General features: G+C 37.0%; 2 protein-coding genes and 1 non-coding gene across 3 annotated transcripts; all 3 read left to right on the top strand.

Annotated features, from left to right (window-relative positions):
* The first annotated feature begins 1,366 nt into the window (after positions 1–1,366).
* Positions 1,367–3,455, top strand: LOC137713259 (CASP-like protein 4A3). Its single transcript, XM_068452549.1, has 3 exons — positions 1,367–2,067; positions 2,526–2,661; positions 3,024–3,455. Exons 1-3 carry the CDS (start codon positions 1,457–1,459, stop codon positions 3,216–3,218), a joined length of 942 nt encoding a protein of 313 aa, XP_068308650.1. The 5' UTR covers positions 1,367–1,456; the 3' UTR covers positions 3,219–3,455.
* An 8,235-nt stretch (positions 3,456–11,690) lies between these two features.
* LOC137713522 (serine/threonine/tyrosine-protein kinase HT1-like) lies at positions 11,691–15,695 on the top strand. The gene is made up of 3 exons (XM_068452831.1): positions 11,691–12,778; positions 13,235–13,690; positions 15,269–15,695. The coding sequence occupies exons 1-3, from the start codon at positions 12,419–12,421 to the stop codon at positions 15,506–15,508; spliced, it is 1,056 nt and encodes a 351-aa protein (XP_068308932.1). The 5' UTR covers positions 11,691–12,418; the 3' UTR covers positions 15,509–15,695.
* Positions 15,696–16,553: 858 nt separating this feature from the next.
* On the top strand, positions 16,554–16,633 carry TRNAL-UAG (transfer RNA leucine (anticodon UAG)). Its single transcript has one exon. It is a non-coding gene; the product is annotated as a tRNA-Leu (tRNA).
* Positions 16,634–18,236: the final 1,603 nt, after the last annotated feature.

The raw sequence follows: 18,236 nt of genomic DNA, 5'->3' as shown, positions 1-18,236 counted from the left end.
GCAGATTGTTTGTCATCCTGTTTGGGTGTCTTTCTTATCCCCTTCTATTTTGTGCGGTCACGGTTAAGTCACGTCAACATTTTATATTGATTTTTTAATAGAGATAATAAGACAAGAAATAATATGAAGTGTGTTTTATTCTTATGAATGGTATTCGGAGGCAGATTGTTTGTCCTCCTGTTTGGTGTCCTTTTCATCATCTTCTATTTTGTGCGGTCACGGTTAAGCTACGTTAATATTTTATATTTGTAATAGAGATAATAAGACAAAAAACAATATAAAGTGTGTTTTATTCTTGTGAATGGTATTTGGAGGCAGATTGTCTACCCTCATGTTTGGGTGTCCTTCTTATCCTCTTCTATTTTGTGCGATCACGGTTAAGCCACGTCAATATTTTTTATTAATTTTTTAATAAAGATAATTAGACAAAAAGTAATATGAATATAAAATGTTGACGTGATTTAACTGTTATTAATTTTTTAATAAAGATAATTAGACAAAAAGTAATATGAATATAAAATGTTGACGTGATTTAACTGTGACCGCACAAATAAAAAGGGACGAGAATGATACCAGCATACAATCTGCCTCCCATGGTATTCACGTGAAGAGGAGGAATGCATTTACACGAAGGAAAAGGAAAAAGTTGGGGATGGAATTTATGCCTTTTAGGCTTTTAGCGCACTAGTAAATTAAAGAAAACTTTATATAAAGCTTTTCCACTTAAAAGCTTGCTTGGATTTTCTACGATTTTATTTGTTTTTCTTGCTATTACCTTACCCTTGCAAGGCTTCCTCTTGTGGCTCTTAAAGCTCTTGGCTTTTTCTTTTTCTTCTATCACTCTTACCACTAAATGTTTGAGCAGATAATAAACTGGTTTGGTAATACATTGGTATTTTTGTTAATATAAGTTAAGGGATCGAGAACCCCCTTAAATTTTACTATTCTTATGTCATTTAGTACTACGCTATGGTGGTATTCTTCTTTATTTGTAAGTGAGAGGTTTTAGGTTCGATTCTCTCTAAAGACAAATTTGAATCACGTTTTTGAGCTGATTGTGAGGTTTAACTAACTCATCCATCCACATAGTATTGATAATATCGTTTAAAAAAATAAATAAATAAAAGAATCCAAAATTTAGTTTAGAGAAACATGCATACTATATTGGTCAACTGACTTAATTCACATGTGATGATTAACCAGTCATGTGCTAACTTTACCTTCCGCCAGTGTAAAAGAGACAGGTAACGACGTCGTATGAATGAATCAACTTAACTTTAGTAAGTAGTAAGCGGGAAACAAGCTTTCCACGTGGCCGACTTCCCCACAGCGCGAAAGCATCATCAAATTAAAGACTCCGGAGTCCCACCCATCACTTCTCTTCTCACTTTCTCAGTTCCCAAACACTCTTTTTCCCACTGCATCAAAATCCCGAGAAAATTTTATACGCGCCCAAATGGAATCCCAACCCCAATCCCAAAATCCCAACCACCACCCCCAGAAATCCAATCCCAACATGAAGAAGTCTTGGTCTTTGAAATCCGACGACTCGGCCCAGGCCGACTCTCCCCTCCGATTCCACTCCCCGATCCGATCCGATGCCTTCGACCCGCCCGACACCCCGCCGTATGAGTCCGTCGAGAACACGCCGGAAAATCCGGTCGACAACTCCAAGGCGATCACGGTCGTCGACAAGTTCACCCAGTACTCGCCGCTCCGGCCTCAGAAGCCGCCGGAGAATGCCAAGGCGCCGTCGCCGGTGGTGGTGTACAACCGGGCGGTGAGGGAGGAAGTGGCGCCGTCCGTGTCGAAGGTTGGGCCGACCGGCGGAGTCAACGGTGTTGGAGGCGGGGAGGAAGGCGGAGTCACCGGTGTTGGCGGTGGGAGGTCGAGGGGTGCGACGAATTCGATTCTGAGACGGTCGAAGAGGGGGGAGATGCTGCAGACGGCGGCGCTAGGGTTTAGAGTGAGCGAGTTGGTGCTGTGCTTGATTTCGTTCTCAGTTTTGGCGGCGGATAAGACTCGGGGCTGGAGCGGCGACTCCTTCGATCGCTACAAGGAATACAGGTTCCTCCTCCGCCTGACTTTCAATTTAATTTCCCTTTTTCAGAAAATTATTAATGATTAGCAGATTAAGTCAAATTAGTGTTTTAATTTTCATTCAAACTGTAAAAGATTTTTTTTAGTCAAAATGGTCTTCAGATTGTTATAATCGATAGAAGTAGTCCTTGACATTGTTTAGTGTCGCCCGCTTTTGTCTTTATGTTAAATTTAAAAAACAAAAATACTATCAATTTAACGAATTTTTTTCACAGAAATACCAAAATGATTCAAACAACCCCACGGACCATTTTGGCTAAAAAGCCTCGATAAAATTTAAATTTCAACCAATTTTCTTGCTTTGCTCTGTTATTTTTTTAATGATTTGTTGAAACATTTTTTACTGTGAATTTGGTTCTTGAATTTTTGTTTAATTTTGGAGATAATGTTATGATGAATTGAAGATTATGTGCTAAACTTTGCAGGTATTGCTTATCTGTGAATGTAATTGGATTTGCATATGCTGCCTTTCAAGCCTACAATCTATCCTACCATATGGTCACCGGGAAGTACGTGATCCGCCACCATCTTCGTCGCCACTTTGATTTCTTCATGGATCAGGCAAGTTACTCAGCCGGCCCGCCTGTCTTCATCCTGTCTTCATCGCTATTTAACATTTCTATTGCTAAATGTATTATCTTATATGTTATGTTAGTGGAGTAGGATTACATTTCTATTGCTTGTATGGTTCTTGTTCAGAAGGTAACGAACATCGGTTAGTGACTTGAAAACTTAGCTAAGTTGGTTGCGACCTAACGCCTGTTATTTGTTTCCGAAATAGGCTTCTGCGTTATTATTATGCTTACAGCCGAAGCGATGCCATTTTAAGATTTAGGGTGTACTGCCTCAGCTCGAGGGAAGCTAAAGATTTGTGTACTGATAAGCAATGCGTTGTGCTTTTGTGGTGTTGGTTCAATTTGCAGGTACTGGCATACCTTCTCATTTCAGCATCGTCGTCTGCAGCCACCCGGCTTGACGACTGGCAATCAAATTGGGGGACGGATGAGTTCACGGAGATGGCCACTGCTTCGGTCAGCATGGCCTTCCTGGCTTTTGTTGCCTTTGCGCTTAGCTCCCTCGTATCTGGTTACAACCTCTGTACCTATGATTCTGCATGATATATATCCTACCTACACAGTAGGAAGTCAGCACTAATGCCAAGCCCACACGTCCTCCTCAACAGTCGCCTTGCTCTCACTAGGCCTTGAGGGGGCGCAAACCAAAGTGTGAGTGGATCATAATCATTTATAACCGACAACCCGTAGACTCAATTTTTCATTTTCTCAATGTTGTTTGTAAAGCTTCAAACATGTTCCCCACATGGCAATTTGTGTGTATAATTATAGCCTTGATAAAAATAAAGGAAAACTAATGAAAATGGCTTTAAAATGTGGTTTTTCATTAAAGTGAATAGTACCATCATTGATTTTTTAGTGTAAAAATATGGTTTTTCATTAAAGTGAACAGTACGAATGATTTTTCGTTAAAGTTCCCCAAAAATAACAGTGAAATCTTGAGTTGTTAATATGGAAGCATTTCTTTGCATTTTGTGCCTTGGGGAGTTTGCAAATTCTAAGATTGAATTCTACCTCTCTATTTGTTGGGTAGACATAGGCACAATGATGTGCAAGAACAATATCTCAAGTCAATAACGCACGACTATGCGTATTAACTTGTCCACGAAATAATGCTTGATTCGGCCATATGAGAATTTCTCGTTGTACGGAACTTCTCCTTGGTGAGATTACAAGCTCCTTCACTAAAGGAAAACATTCCTTCCATAGCTACAATTTTCTTATATGCATATGCATCAAACTTTCATATTAATTATCACGTTTTATTACATGAAAAAGTTAAAATCATACAAAATTACAAAATATACTAAAACAACTCATTAAAAACATAACGAAATCTTTTTGCATATATCAAATTTTAACTGAGACAAGAAGAAAGGGTAACTCTTTCCCTCAGGGAAGAGTCCAAGCTCAGCTAGTATCACCTGCGCACGGGGTTAAAACGCATGGAATACGCATAGCCGGGGGCCGAACCAATCTCAACCATTGCTTGGTTATTCCAATAAAACAACCGTTCAAATTCGCAATGGGCTAAGCTTCACAACAGGCTAGTAACAATGTGGTTCAAATTCGTCTTTTATGAGAATCGAACATAAAACGTCTCACTTACAAGTGAAGAGAAACCATTAGACCATAATACTATGTGGCACAAGTATTTTATGTTGGGTGTTTATCACAAATGGTTCCTGAAATTGACCCTCACCATTAGGATGGTCCCTGAAATTAAAAACCAATCAATGTAGTCCCTGAAAATACATGTCGCAAATCAATGTGGTTATTTCATCACAATTTTGTTAAAAATTCCGTTAAATGCTGATGTAGCACATAAATGAGCCCCACAAGATTTACGAGTTTTTATCACAAATGGTCTCTAAAATTGACCCACACCATCAATATGATCTCTGAAATTGAAAATCAATCAATGTAGTCCTTGAAAATAGGTGTCGCAAATCAATATAATCCTTTTGACACTGTTCTGTAAAAAAATTGGTAGACAAATCCCTTCCATAAATTCTCAAAGGCACAAGGCTTAACCAAGACCTAAGAAGGGTTGTGGAAATTTTTTTCAACCAACAATAGACGCACCTCAGTTATAACCTCATTATCTCAAGGCAGACATCGCCGTTCTTTGCATCACCAGACCACCAGGGAAGCGTCAAACAAGCTCTCTAAGATTAAGGTTGTGAGGATGTTGATCACCTAAATGTTAACAGTGATGTCCCAGAAGTTGTTGCCAATAGGGCAAGCCGTCACCATTGGTGATCTCGACTCAAGTTCAATTCGGTGAAGAGTGTCGAAGTGTGTAAAGATAGATGTATTGATTTTTTTTTTTTTTTTTAAAAGAGAATAGAGAGCGAATGAGGTAGAAAAATGTAGACTAAGATAAGAGGTGATTGCAGGACTAGGTTTTTGGGTTGACAATTTTTTTGTTAACTATTAAATTATTTAGCCTATTTGTAATTTTTTAAAAATTTAATTAGACTTGTGTGACCCATTTATGTGTCATATCAACACATAACCGAATTTTTTACAGAATTGTGACGGAAATACTACATTGATTTGAGACACTTACTTGTGGGACTACATCGATCAATTTTCAATTTTATGGACCATTTTGATGTTGCGAGTCAATTTCAGGGACCATTTTGTTGTCGTGGGCCAATTTCAAGGATCATTTGTAAGAAAAAAAGAACTTATGAGACCCATTTATGTGCTACATCAACACTTAACATAATTTTTAATATAATTGTAACGGAATGATCACATTGATTTACGACACCTATTTTCAGAGACTACATTGATTAATTTTTAATTTCATAAACTATCTTGATGATGATGGTTAATTTCAAATCCCATTTGTGATAAAAACCCTTTTACGTTTAACTTCTAAAAGAATAGAGTCCGCATCTTTCTCTTCTTGCCGGCGCCAGGCAGACATCGGTACAGTGGGCCTGAAACACGCAAAAAAGCACCAAGTAATTGGGCGCTCAAAAACTTGAGAAATCAAAACTGAGCCCATTAAAGGCCCATTATCTGATAGATATGAGAATTACAAATTGGGTAAGAAAAATCCAAACTTTTGTCTCTTTTATTTTGATTTCATTGTCCAAAATATATATTCTTTTTTAATTTTTAATTTGTTGTAAGCTATGCCATTGTCATCTGCCATATGTGCCTTGCTCCCGTGGAATTGATAAATAATAATTATCACGACACAATTTATAAAGTTGTAACGCAAACATTTTTTTGAGAGAAAGTTGTAACGCAAACATGAAGCAAGTTAGGTTTTGTTATCAACAATGGTGAAGTCTCGGCATCAAACCATTTACAAGAAAACATAACAACATTTGTAGTAGGCGTCGATTTAGACACATCATGTCTTATATCCAAACAACCATCATAAACGTTTCATGCAGTTGTTCCTTACCTTACTAGGGTTGCTCTCTCCTCTCTTGTTAAGTACTATGACCCAAAAACCCTAATCATGTTATGCATTGGAGGAGTCTAAAACTTACCACTATGTGTACGAGTCATGATTCTAGAGAAAACCCTAATCATGTTATGTAGTGGCGGAATCAGAAACTTGCCACTAATTAAGTATACGTATGGGGTCATGATTATATATGGAGGAGAAAATATTAATTAGTAATTTTTTTCTTCTTAACATTGGGTTTAGTTAACTTAGTTTGTCAATATTGTGTGGCCAAATTAGCAAATTAGTGGGAAAAAAAAAAACAAGGTGTTAGGGTTAGGTGACTTCCTCACCTTCATTGTGTGGCCAAATTAACTCTATGCTTTAATAGTACAAATAATGAAAGGGATATGTTATTCTTTTCTATAATTCTACGAATAATATTCGTGGTACCAGATTAATTTTAGATGAAGCAGTTGGATTATTAGATGAACCGTTAATCATTATATATTGCTAATTTAGTTGATAATCTAATAACATAATATACCAATTAATCACTTGTAAGAGTGTCATTAACTAGTAAGCATGATCATACATGGAATGTCAAGCGAGCAGAAGTTCACGTGGTATCCTCCATCAGCCATGTTCATGCAATACAAAATAGAGCTAGATGACAAACATTCCCTATCAGTCCCGGCTTTTTCTAATGGAAAATAGTTAAAAGACCAAATTCTTAGATCATGTAACGTAGTAGACGATTGGATTTATTTTTTAATAATTTAAAGAAGAAATTCAACTATCAATTACCGTTTTCAAACTAAGCAGCCAACCATCCTTTATTTATAGTCTTCCTCCCTGCACATTCGCTTGTCCTCTATCGTAATAGTGTAATACACTCATCGCTACCGTCCATGCACGCACAAACAAATCTCAACCGTCCGATACATAAAAATCCACGAACAAATCCAAATCCCATGCAAACCCTAGCTATATAATATCGTCGTATATTATATTATCATTGCCGAAACAATTATGTCCATGGTCCATACACAAGACTCACTCGAAAATGCAACATGCCTATCCTTTACTTTACACCTCCTAAACTTTGTCATTTAGGATAATTAGTATTCTAATTAATCATGGTTAAAGTAATGTAATATCATTAGACAACAACCACGATTTGTACGGGCAAGGGACATATTCTGTACCACAAGTTTTGGCTAGATTTTCGAATCTTGATGAGCTGGTGCTACACAACATGGACACGTGGTATTTTCATCAATGTTTCCAAGGTACACTTGCATGTGCACCGCCCTAATTTTGTGCTTCTTCGTTTTGGTAATTGCAGCGTCCCCATGATGTTAACAATAATAATAGGTAATCATTTTCACGTTCTCGTCTTCTCTTTTGTACTCATCTTGTTTTCGTTTAACGATTCTCTTTTTACTTATTCAATTAAGGAGTGATAAAAAGAAAAGATTGTAAACGGAGATATTAGGATAATAATAAATTTCACACTTCAAATTTATCATTTTGCATTTCTTCTCTTGTTTTTTGTGTTTTTGTTTATTGATACTTCTTACTTATTTAAATCAACAACAAAGAAAGAAAAGAGATATGCAGAGAAATGATGGGTAGTGATTTTCAGAATCTTAAATGTATCCATCATTCAACATTTTTCTTTTATTTTCACCGCTTAATTTTTCTTTGTATTTAATCCCAAAACTATAAATAAGACGAGTACCGTAGAAAGACGAAACGAAAGAAAAGATCATTCCGCAAGAAAACGCGAGTGCGAAACTTACTACTCTGATAATAATAATGCAAGCTTTTCGCATTTTATAAGATTAAAAATCCCCCAAAGGTTCTTTGCAGCAAATAAATTAAAGAAAAGGTTATCTGTTCATATTGTGATGCTAATATACTATTAATATATAGTAATCAGTTTGGAATATTGGCCGATTGACAATGAGTTGACACCCAAAATACTCAAATTGCAGTTGAAAATAATATACAGATTGAAAATGCTTGGTTTTGTGATTCCTTGCCCACTAAACTAAATCACAAGTTTCCAACTCCTGATTAAGAAATTAACCAACCTAATTAACAATATCTTAAGAGATACTGATGAACGTTAATCATCTGGTACAGCATGCCAACCTACCAAATAATGCAAAATCGATCTTCAATGGTGGGCAAAATTTTTTTTTTTTATTTTATTTTTTTTGTTGAGAAAATGGTTGGTAGATCTTGATGATAAGGTTCAAGCCACAAAATAATACCTCATGTAGCATCTAACCTGCCTTGCTAGATCAATTTGTACACACCATTTGAACAAATCTATAAATCGTCGATTTAAGTTGAAGTGTAACAACATCACAAATATCAAATTGTGTGGATGGCAAAGATTTTATAAAAGATTGATTAACCAATGAATTGCCTCAAACACGTTTGTGTATAACATTAAAATTAGTCGATCATGTTCAAGTGGGAGATCCAACCAACCATAAGGGATAGCTTTTGGTCTTCATTGTTATATGTCCACATATATCAACGACTAAGATTCAACCACTAACTTATAGACAGTTGTTTCAGACTCAACTCTAAAGCTTTAATTCATAAGGTATTGCTGCGATATGAACTAGCATACATCAACGGCTGATATTCAACTGCTAAGATATAACAACGATTGATCCAAACACAATTTTAAAATTTTAACTGATAAGCCTATACATACATCAACGACTGAGATTCGACCGCTTGAGCGTGAACAACCAACTCGATGCACAACACAATGAAGCATTAATGATGTTTTAGACCTGTTTAGATTGGTAATGGATCCAGCGGGCAAATCAGGACCCAGCCAAGTTGTAGTTGTAAGGATGGCAGAGTCCCCCAACATTTAAATGGTTTGCATGCTTTGTAAACCTTGTACCTTTTGGGTGCATTTTGAGCTGTACCTCTTGTCTGTGCCAACCTAGACAGACTTAGTTGGCAAAGTCACACTCAGAGTGAAACATACGCGCTCCAAGAGCGGATCGGTTTTCTTTCTTGTTTTTTTTCTCGTTTTTATTGTTTATTTAAAACAAAAAATGTATTAAATAAAACAAAATCTCCATCGATAATGAGAGATTTTTTAATTGCGGGCCTGAAGCAGTATTTCACATGTCAAAATATTTTCAAAGAAAATGATATATTTTTTTATGTCTCTCTACTTATTTTATAATACATTGAGCGCTTGCTTAGATACGACCAATGTTCTAAAAGACGCTAGGCGCTAGTTAGATGAGCTTAGGCTTGGTGCCTAGACGGCTGGATCCTAGCGCCTAGGCGGACTAAGTGGATTTGAGTAAATTTCTTATATATTGTATAAATAAGTGTCTGCTTATATTTAAAAAAAATAGAAAATGAAGACAAATATGATAGAAGACAATATAAGTTGGAGGAGGATGTTTTTATTTAGTTTGTCTTAGCTTTTTATGGGGGTCTAATACAATATACAAACAGATATACTTGAGGTTTTTAAGTTGTTGGGGTCAAAGGCAACCAATTACCCTATACTAACTCAGTCACTGGCTAGACAAGTGCCTATGCGGTCTAGGTAGGTTTTTATGCAGGTTTAAGCACATTTTCTTAATTTTTAAATACTTAAAAATTAATTAAGATGATAATTAGCTGTCTAACGCTTAAATAGAACCTCGACGGCCCTAGCCAGAAATTAACCGTGGATACGACACTTGGGAAAAATTCTCATCAATAATGGTTTGAAGGAAAATGAGAATAATGGTTTGAAGGAAAATTAACAAAAAAAATAAAAAAAATAAAATGGAATCAGAGAGGAGAGAGAGGGGAGGAGAGAGAGACCGTATACGGAAGAGGACCATACGGCTTTTCCGACACACCCACGGATCCCTCTGTGTGAGCGTGGGGCCCACTTGCTTTTCAGCCATAGCATTTAGTCCTATCCTCACTTCGGTTTCAGTTACAGGTTTGTAACGTACGTCCTACTTCTTGAAATGACACATATACCCTCCTGTGAAATTTGGAGGGACTAAAATAGCCTTGGTGTTGGTGCTTTTACAGTTTTAAACATGGTTGTTAAAAGATAAAGGTCACTTTATTTTAAATTTTGAATGACATATTTTTACTATAAAGTAGTAAGACCATCTCAAACCGAATGAGTGCCAAAGGGCTAGTTTTAGTCTTCTGGCTCTCAAAAAAAATTAATATTTTAACGAACAGTGCATGTTCATATTTCTTACCGTCTCCAATCAAGGGTCAGACCAAGCATAGCCCTATCACAAAAAAACTATCTTCAACTGAGCGCCAAACATAATTTATTATTTTAATTGAATTACTATGGTTACTTAAATTAAATTACCTCAATAATTTTATGTTATGGATTGTCAATAATTTTCATGTTGTTAATTTTTTTTATGTAGTTTAATGTTACTTAATGTTGTTTAATATTGTTTAATGTTGTTTCATGTTCCTGAATGTGAAAGAAAAAAAAAAACCAAATATGATGTCAGCATGTGGCTTGGTTTGGGGCCGGTTGGTTGGCCCTCGGGCCTTTTTTTTGTCTAGTAGGACCCACGAGCCATTTAAGGCTGGTTTGGTATTGCTGTGCTTTGAAAAAAAGCTGTTTCTGCTGTGCTGTGAGAATAAGCAGCTGTGAAATAAAGCAGCAAAATATTTGGTAAACTTTTTTGTAAAAGTGCTTTTGAAAAAAAAAAGCAGTATTAGAGTGTTTGGTAAACTTTTATGTAAAACAGATGTGAAAAAAAAGCCGATTTTTCAAAGCTGGGTTTTGCAGCTTCTTGTTTTTGGCTTTTTTTTCACCCAAAACTGTGAAAAAAAGCTGAAGCTGAGTGTTTACCAAACACAAAAACAGCTCCCAGCTTTTTTTGATAGCAGCTTTTTTCAGAATCACCTCAGTACCAAACCAGGTCTTAGCCTGGTCCTCGGTTGGAGACAATTTTCAGGCTATTTTTGGCTATCTGGTTCCTTCAGTTGGAGATGGTGTAACTAATTCTTGACCAAATCTTTGAATAGGAAAGTCAACAATGTTTTTTATTCTCATTTTATCAGACTTTAATATTGAAAAAATTTCTAAATTTGTAAGTAATTTTGTTGCTGTATAACTAACGCTTTTAAATTCAATCAAATTGAATTCCAGTACTAATCTTATGGTCAATAAACACTTTTAAGTTAATTGAAGGACAAACTTTAAATTGAATTCCAGTACTAATCTTATAGCATGTGTATTGCCCACAAATCATATTATTTGTCAAAGAAAAACTACTAACCACTTCTTTTCAATCTTTTGCATCTTTAGTAGATGATGACTACAACAGAGGTCAGATATAAAGTAACTTTTTTTATTTTTCAACTCATTAGTAATGTTTTTCTTCGTAACGTCAAGATTGAAAAACAAAAAAAACTAACCTATCTTTTTTTTTTTTTATCACAAATGATTGAGGCCGACTAATTAACATTCTTGGTGCCTGGTATTGCTGTAAGCAAAGGGGCATGTAGTGGCATGTTGGCTTTGCGATATAAAGGGCAAAAAGGGAAAATCAGATACAGGGATTCAGTTTGTCTCCTCAGAAGTGGATCTTCGCACGTTAATGAAATGGAGTTCGTAGAGAGGAGGAGCTGTGAATTTTATGGAGAGAGATGACGAGAGAAGTACAGCCAGCCACCTCCCCTACCCATTGCATATGCTTTCACTGCACCACCAACAACAACGTCCCAATTCATCTCTCAACCAACTCATTCCTCTCTCTCTCTCTCTCTCTCTCTCTCTCTCTCCCCCCACTGTTTTTGTTTTCTAGCTTCGCATTATTACAAGCTCTCAACTTTTTTCCCCTACTTTCTCTTTTTAACTACTGCATCCTTGACCACCTGAGCTCTTTCCCTCAACTTCTCAAAACCCATGTGTGTTTTTGGGCTTGGAAGCTCAAAAACCATATTTTGGGAGCTTCTTTTGCTCTTTTAAATGGTGGGTTTTTGTCTAAATATGTAGAGATTCAAGATTTCTGACCGAACTCTCCACCTTTTGCCCAGAAACATGCTTATTGGCCTGAAACTTATCAACTTTTTTCCCAGCTTCTGCTTAATCTGAACCCACCTGCCTTTAAATGCACAAAGATTGATGAGATGATTTCAAAATGTAGGTGTTTGAAAAACAACACTTTAATCTTTCTGGGTCGTCTCCAAATCCAAGTTTTTCTGCAAGTTTGGAGGCTTTCTGCTAGTTGAGGAGTGCAAATACTAAAAGGGGTTCTGAGATTTTTCTGATTCTTTTAATGAGTTTTGACGCCGACCCATGAAGAATTTCCACTGGTTTAAGCAGATTTCCAGCAATGGCAAGCCTGAGAGGAGCCTCTCGCTGGGTGAGTACAATCGTGCAGTCTCATGGTCCAAGTACTTGGTGTCGTCAGGGGCTGAGATTAAAGGGGAAGGAGAGGAGGAGTGGAGTGCGGACATGTCACAGTTGTACATTGGGTGTAAATTTGCTTCCGGAAGGCATAGTAGGATTTACAGAGGGGTTTATAAGGAGAGAGATGTGGCGATTAAGCTGATAAGCCAGCCTGAGGAGGATGAAGGGTTGGCTGTTTTGCTTGAGAAGCAGTTCACTTCTGAGGTTGCTTTGCTTTTTCGATTGCACCATCCTAATATCATCACTGTAAATCTCTCTCTCTCCTCTTTGTTAGGTTTATGGTGGTGTTGTTTGCCTTTTCAGATCCTTTGCAAATGCAGTTTTTGTTTTTCTTCTTTTTCAAGTTTTCTTCCTGCTAACTTTTGTGATCTTTTGGTCTGCATAAAAACGCAAGATCCCCTTTAACCTTGTGCAATTTAAGATTTTACTCCAAGAAATCACTCGAAAAAAAGGAACCGCTTCGGCATAAAATGTTAGAAGAAATCTGTTCCGGTTACATCAATTGGTCATTGATTGATTATTGCACAGTCCTTACCTTAGAATTCTCCATCCGACCTCAATCTTTGTTGGTATTGCGTATATTCCGAAAATTGGAATCGGTTCTTCTAAGAATTTTGTTGTTCTTTTAGTAACATTTAATGCTGGAACAATAGCTGTTTCTTTACGTTTTTTGACCTTCATGTACCAATTTTTGTTGTGCAGTTTGTTGCAGCTTGTAAGAAACCTCCTGTGTTCTGCATTATCACCGAGTATTTAGCTGGGGGATCGTTAAGGAAGTATCTTCATCAGCAGGAGCCACATTCTGTTCCGCTTAGCCTAGTTATGAAGTTAGCCCTCAACATTGCACGCGGGATGCAATATCTCCATTCTCAAAGTATACTTCATAGGGATCTCAAGTCAGAAAATTTATTGCTAGGGGAAGATATGTCTGTAAAGGTTGCGGATTTTGGTATTTCATGCCTAGAATCACAGTGCGGCAGCGTAAAGGGATTCACGGGTACTTACCGCTGGATGGCACCCGAAATGATCAAAGAGAAACACCATACAAAGAAAGTCGATGTTTACAGTTTTGGAATAGTTCTGTGGGAGCTTTTAACGGCATTGACCCCATTTGACAACATGACTCCTGAACAGGCTGCATTTGCAGTATCGCAGAAGGTATTTTTTTCATTGTACCCCGTAATATTACTTACCCTGGTTTGCGGTTAATGATTTGTATCAATAGATTCAATACCTATTAGTTATAATTAAGTGTTGATATGGTGATACCTGTTATTGAAAGAGGGGATATTATTGTGGCAAGTATTAGTCTACGCGTTTAAACGAGGCCAAGATATCCATTCTTGAGATATTGAACTCTTTAAGTAACAGGATTATAAAAAACCCAGTACTACTGAAAATTAATTCCGTCACCCATATGTTTTTGAGTTTTCGAAACTGTTAGAGAATTATGGAAACAGAGAATGATAATGTTCCTTTCTGAATCATTTGCTTTTGCTGCATATTTTCTTCCCATTCTTAGCATACTAAGATACAATTTAGAGAACACTTTATATATGTGCCTCGTAAACTGACTGCTCTAATAGCTCTCATGTGCATTGATAATTTTTGAGTTTCCTTAGAAATCTCTTTCAAGTGTCAGCTCTTCTACTTCACAACATTTGATAAACTTTCTTAAATTCCCACGCAGTAAAAGTAACTTGTCATATCAGAAATTACAGTTTATCCGTTATCGTTTTTAGTTTCTATTCTTCTTGATGCATCTGTTACACCTGTATGTTTCTCACATGCATCAGAAGTGGGGTGAGAGACGGTCATTTATATGCTTGTCTTTGTATTATCCAGATCATGTGGGGACCTGCTGCATTTGGCCATCCTTATTTTTGCAGGAAATGAAATCTCCTAAAATCGGAGAAATATATTAAATCCTACATCTTTTTCGTTGTTGATAAGACATATTAAAGCACTGGTGATCATGCACTAATACAGGTAGACATCTAAAGGATGTGGAGAGTTGCATTTAATGTTTGTTTAATTCCTGTCTCATAAAGAACGTAAAACTTCAGCGATTTCCTAATCGCCTTCTACCAAGAAGAAGCATGCTGGCATCTAATGATCTGTTTCAGTTTTTCCTGTTGGCATCTTGCACCTGTTATGATTTTGTGGAATAAATGGGAACTCTGTCTGTTTCCCACCTTGAATTCTCACTTGCCACCCATGTAAACCGCTTTTGTTGCTGTGTTTTGAAACCTTTTAACATGAAGCTGACCTGTTATGGAGATATATGTGTCGACCTCCTTTTAGTTCTGAACTATGGATATTCAACTTGTTCGTGTCATTGCACTATTCTGAACAACGCCTGGTATGTAATGGCATCATTATGCAAATCAGTTTACTTGGTTGTGCTTATGATTCCTGTAAACATGAAAGTCAAATGTTTTGAGTAAACAAACCCGAATGTGCTGGAAGTTGTTACAAAAGCCAGAATTTGGCGTGTTCACAGCTACAATTTGTCATCGAAGTTTGGTTGCAGGAACTGAAGATGAGATGAATCTAAAGTATCAAAAGCTGCATTAATGTCCTAATTAGTTGAAACGTTGTCAGGTTGATCTGATTTTTTGTATGAGCACAGTGGACTAAGATTTCTGCAGTGGCTAATACAATGATAACAGTGTGTTAAGTTTCCTTTGTAGCAAAGTTTATTAAACGTGTTATGTGCTCCTGAATTTTGTGCAGAATGCAAGACCCCCTTTGCCGTCCACATGCCCGGTGCCATTCAGTCGCCTCATTAGCCGATGCTGGTCAAGCCATCCAGATAAGCGACCTCATTTCGATGAGATAGTGCACATTTTGGAAGGTTATGCCGAGTCCCTTGAGCAGGACCCAGATTTCTTCTCATCTTACAAGCCGCCCCCAGATCACGCCCTGTTGCGATGCTTTCCAAAATGGAAGGGTCGCCGTAGTTCTGCTTCTTGAAAGATTTAGGGATTCGTTTTCTGGAATCAAAGTATTGAAGTTAAATGTACCATATGCTTTTCTTGTCAAGGTTCCCATCTTCATACAAATTATGATCGTGAACCTTTTTTCCTTTCTGTCTTGTTAACCTTTTTATCCTTTTGTCTTGAATATATTGGAATGAAAAGCACTACTTTTATTGGTGTTTTAACTTCATTTGCATACTTCATATAAGCACTTTCAATAGAAGCACTTTAAATTTGATGTGAAATGCTGAATGTGACATTTTCAATAGAAGCACTTTTGGAACTTCCTCTCCATCACTCCTAATGCGCATTCCCACTCTTGGGATAGTATTGGCATGAGAGATTTGGATATGAAAACTTATTATATGCGCTGATTATATATCTTGAGTTTAAGACTTCATGACACTTCATTGTAGTATTTCAGATCAATAATATAATATCATGTGGAAACATGAAAACACATGACATTGCGTATTGGGGTCTAGCTTAGTCTATGCATGCAAAAATGCTTCCAATTCTTCAATGTCTTCTCTCACTCTAATTTACAATTTCACTTTGTAATTAGCTAATTTTTTTTTTAATTTTTTTTAACAAACGATATTATCTACATTAAGAAAGAGGGGGAGGCAAGCTAAACCTTACAATATGTTAACAATAATGTGGTTCAAATTTGTCTTTGATGAGAATCGAACCTAAGACCTCTCACTTATAAGTGAAAAGAAATATCACTAAAGACCGTAATACTAAGTGACAACTAATGTTTTTAAACTAATTCATTTTACTTTGTTTTCTCTTAAAGAAAAGCGTAATAGATAGGGTAGTTCTATTCACACACCTATTTTTATTTCTCATACACCCTCAATTTACGATCATTGGATTAAATGAATTCAAAAAGTTTAATGTCAAAAAATTAATGAAGGTGCAAGGTAAAATAAGTGTAGAATAATTGCTTGTGAAACGTCAAAAAAATAACAATAAAACTTACCCAAATATAGTTAGTAAAAGCGTATTTATAAATTTTGTTACCTTATAAAACATGTGACGGTTTGGCCGAGTGGTCTAAGGCGCCAGATTTAGGCTCTGGTCCGAAAGGGCGTGGGTTCAAATCCCACAGCCGTCAGATTTTTTGTTCTCTTTAAATTTTTTTTCTTGCACTTTTTGAACTATTCATTAGTTTGCCACAAATTTGAAATTTACAATGGCAAGGTAAGAAATTCAATTTTTTATTTCTATTTGGATAAATTACATTTTACCCCCTTATGTTTGGGATCGATTTCAATTTCTTACAGCATCTTTAAAACATTTTAATTTCATACATTTACTTATCATTTTATTTCAATTTCATACAACCGTTAAAAAATCTATTAAGTTAACCGTTAAGTGATGACGCGGCAAATATGAGGTCTTCATTTATGCTGATATGACTGCCATATTTATATCACGTGGCTAAACGCTTAATAAAAAATTTAAAATATTAAAATAATTAATTAAAGAAAAATATAAAAAAAAAAAAAAAAACCAAAAGTCCCTTTCGTCTTCCCCACCCTTTCTCCCCACCGGAGCCCATCCCCACCCTCTTCTCCCATTCCCCATCACTCGAGCCTCCCCGCAACCTTCTGGTACGCCCAATCGGTCTTAGATAGCAGAAAGCTAGAAATTGAAGGAACAGTGCAGAGATAGTAAAAGAGAAATGAGATTTAAAAGGAAAGGAGACACATTTTCATTCATCCATGCCCTAACAGCATACATTACACTATTTATATTCAACTGAAAGGGAACCCTAGCTCCAAACAGGCTGGGCCTTGAGCAAAACATAGTTGTGGGTTTACAGGTATGGGCTGAGACAAAGAGCTAATAGGCCCCTAAACAATGTGGTCCTAACAACCCCCCCCCCCCCCCCGGTTAAAGAAAATGCATGTCCTCAGCCTTGAAAATCGGGATAACGAGCAATGATGTCGTCGGCGACTTCCCAAGTAGCATCAATGATGGCAGTCCTATCCATTTGATGAGCCATTTGGTGACTGCAGCATTCTTCTTCTTGAACATGTCGCGGTCAAGTACTTTTTCTGGTTGCCAATGTAGAAGCCCTATGGGGTCAAGTGGTGGTAAAGTTGCATTTGGGGAAATATGATCATCAATTTTCTTCTTGAGCAAGGAGACGTGAAAAATCAGATGTATCTTGGAAGTATGTGGGAGATCGAGTTTGTAAGCCACAGAACCAGTACGTTCCCGTACTTGAAATGGTCCATAAAACTTGGGGGCAAGTTTGTTGGATTTACGCAGAGCAACAGATTGTTGACGATAGGGTTGCAGCTTTAGGTAGACCCAATCACCCACCATGAATTCATGCTCTGTTCGGCCCTTGTCATAGATTTGTTTCATGCGATTCTGAGTGAGTTGCAAGTTAGCTCGTAAAAGGCGAAGCAACCTATCTTTGTCTTGTAAAGCCATATCAACTGAGTGCACTGCAGTGGTTCCAAGTAGATAGGTGTGAATGGCAGGAGGAGGAACCCCGTATAGAGCTTGAAATGGTGACATCTTGATGGCAGATTGTAAAGTGGTGTTATACCACCACTCAGCCTATGGAAGAAGAGATGACCACTTGGTTGGTGTATCGACTGAAAAACAACGGAGATAATGTTCGAGAGTTCTATTGAGGACTTCAGATTGACCGTCCGATTGAGGGTGATATGCAGAGCATGAAAGAGTTTGCTACCTTGATG

This window comes from Pyrus communis, chromosome 13, assembly GCF_963583255.1.
Source record: "Pyrus communis chromosome 13, drPyrComm1.1, whole genome shotgun sequence".
Classification (NCBI taxonomy): Eukaryota; Viridiplantae; Streptophyta; class Magnoliopsida; order Rosales; family Rosaceae; genus Pyrus; species Pyrus communis.
This window is presented reverse-complemented; position numbering and strand designations above follow the sequence as displayed.

Excerpts from the sequence above, each read along its gene's own strand:
- LOC137713522 (XM_068452831.1), top strand. The coding sequence starts at position 12,419 with ATGAAGAATTTCCACTGGTTTAAGCAGATTTCCAGCAATGGCAAGCCT. Across the intron at positions 12,779-13,234 it reads ACCATCCTAATATCATCACT|TTTGTTGCAGCTTGTAAGAA; the intron begins GTAAATCTCTCT and ends TTTGTTGTGCAG. Across the intron at positions 13,691-15,268 it reads CATTTGCAGTATCGCAGAAG|AATGCAAGACCCCCTTTGCC; the intron begins GTATTTTTTTCA and ends AATTTTGTGCAG.
- LOC137713259 (XM_068452549.1), top strand. The coding sequence starts at position 1,457 with ATGGAATCCCAACCCCAATCCCAAAATCCCAACCACCACCCCCAGAAA. Across the intron at positions 2,068-2,525 it reads GATCGCTACAAGGAATACAG|GTATTGCTTATCTGTGAATG; the intron begins GTTCCTCCTCCG and ends TAAACTTTGCAG. Across the intron at positions 2,662-3,023 it reads TTGATTTCTTCATGGATCAG|GTACTGGCATACCTTCTCAT; the intron begins GCAAGTTACTCA and ends TTCAATTTGCAG.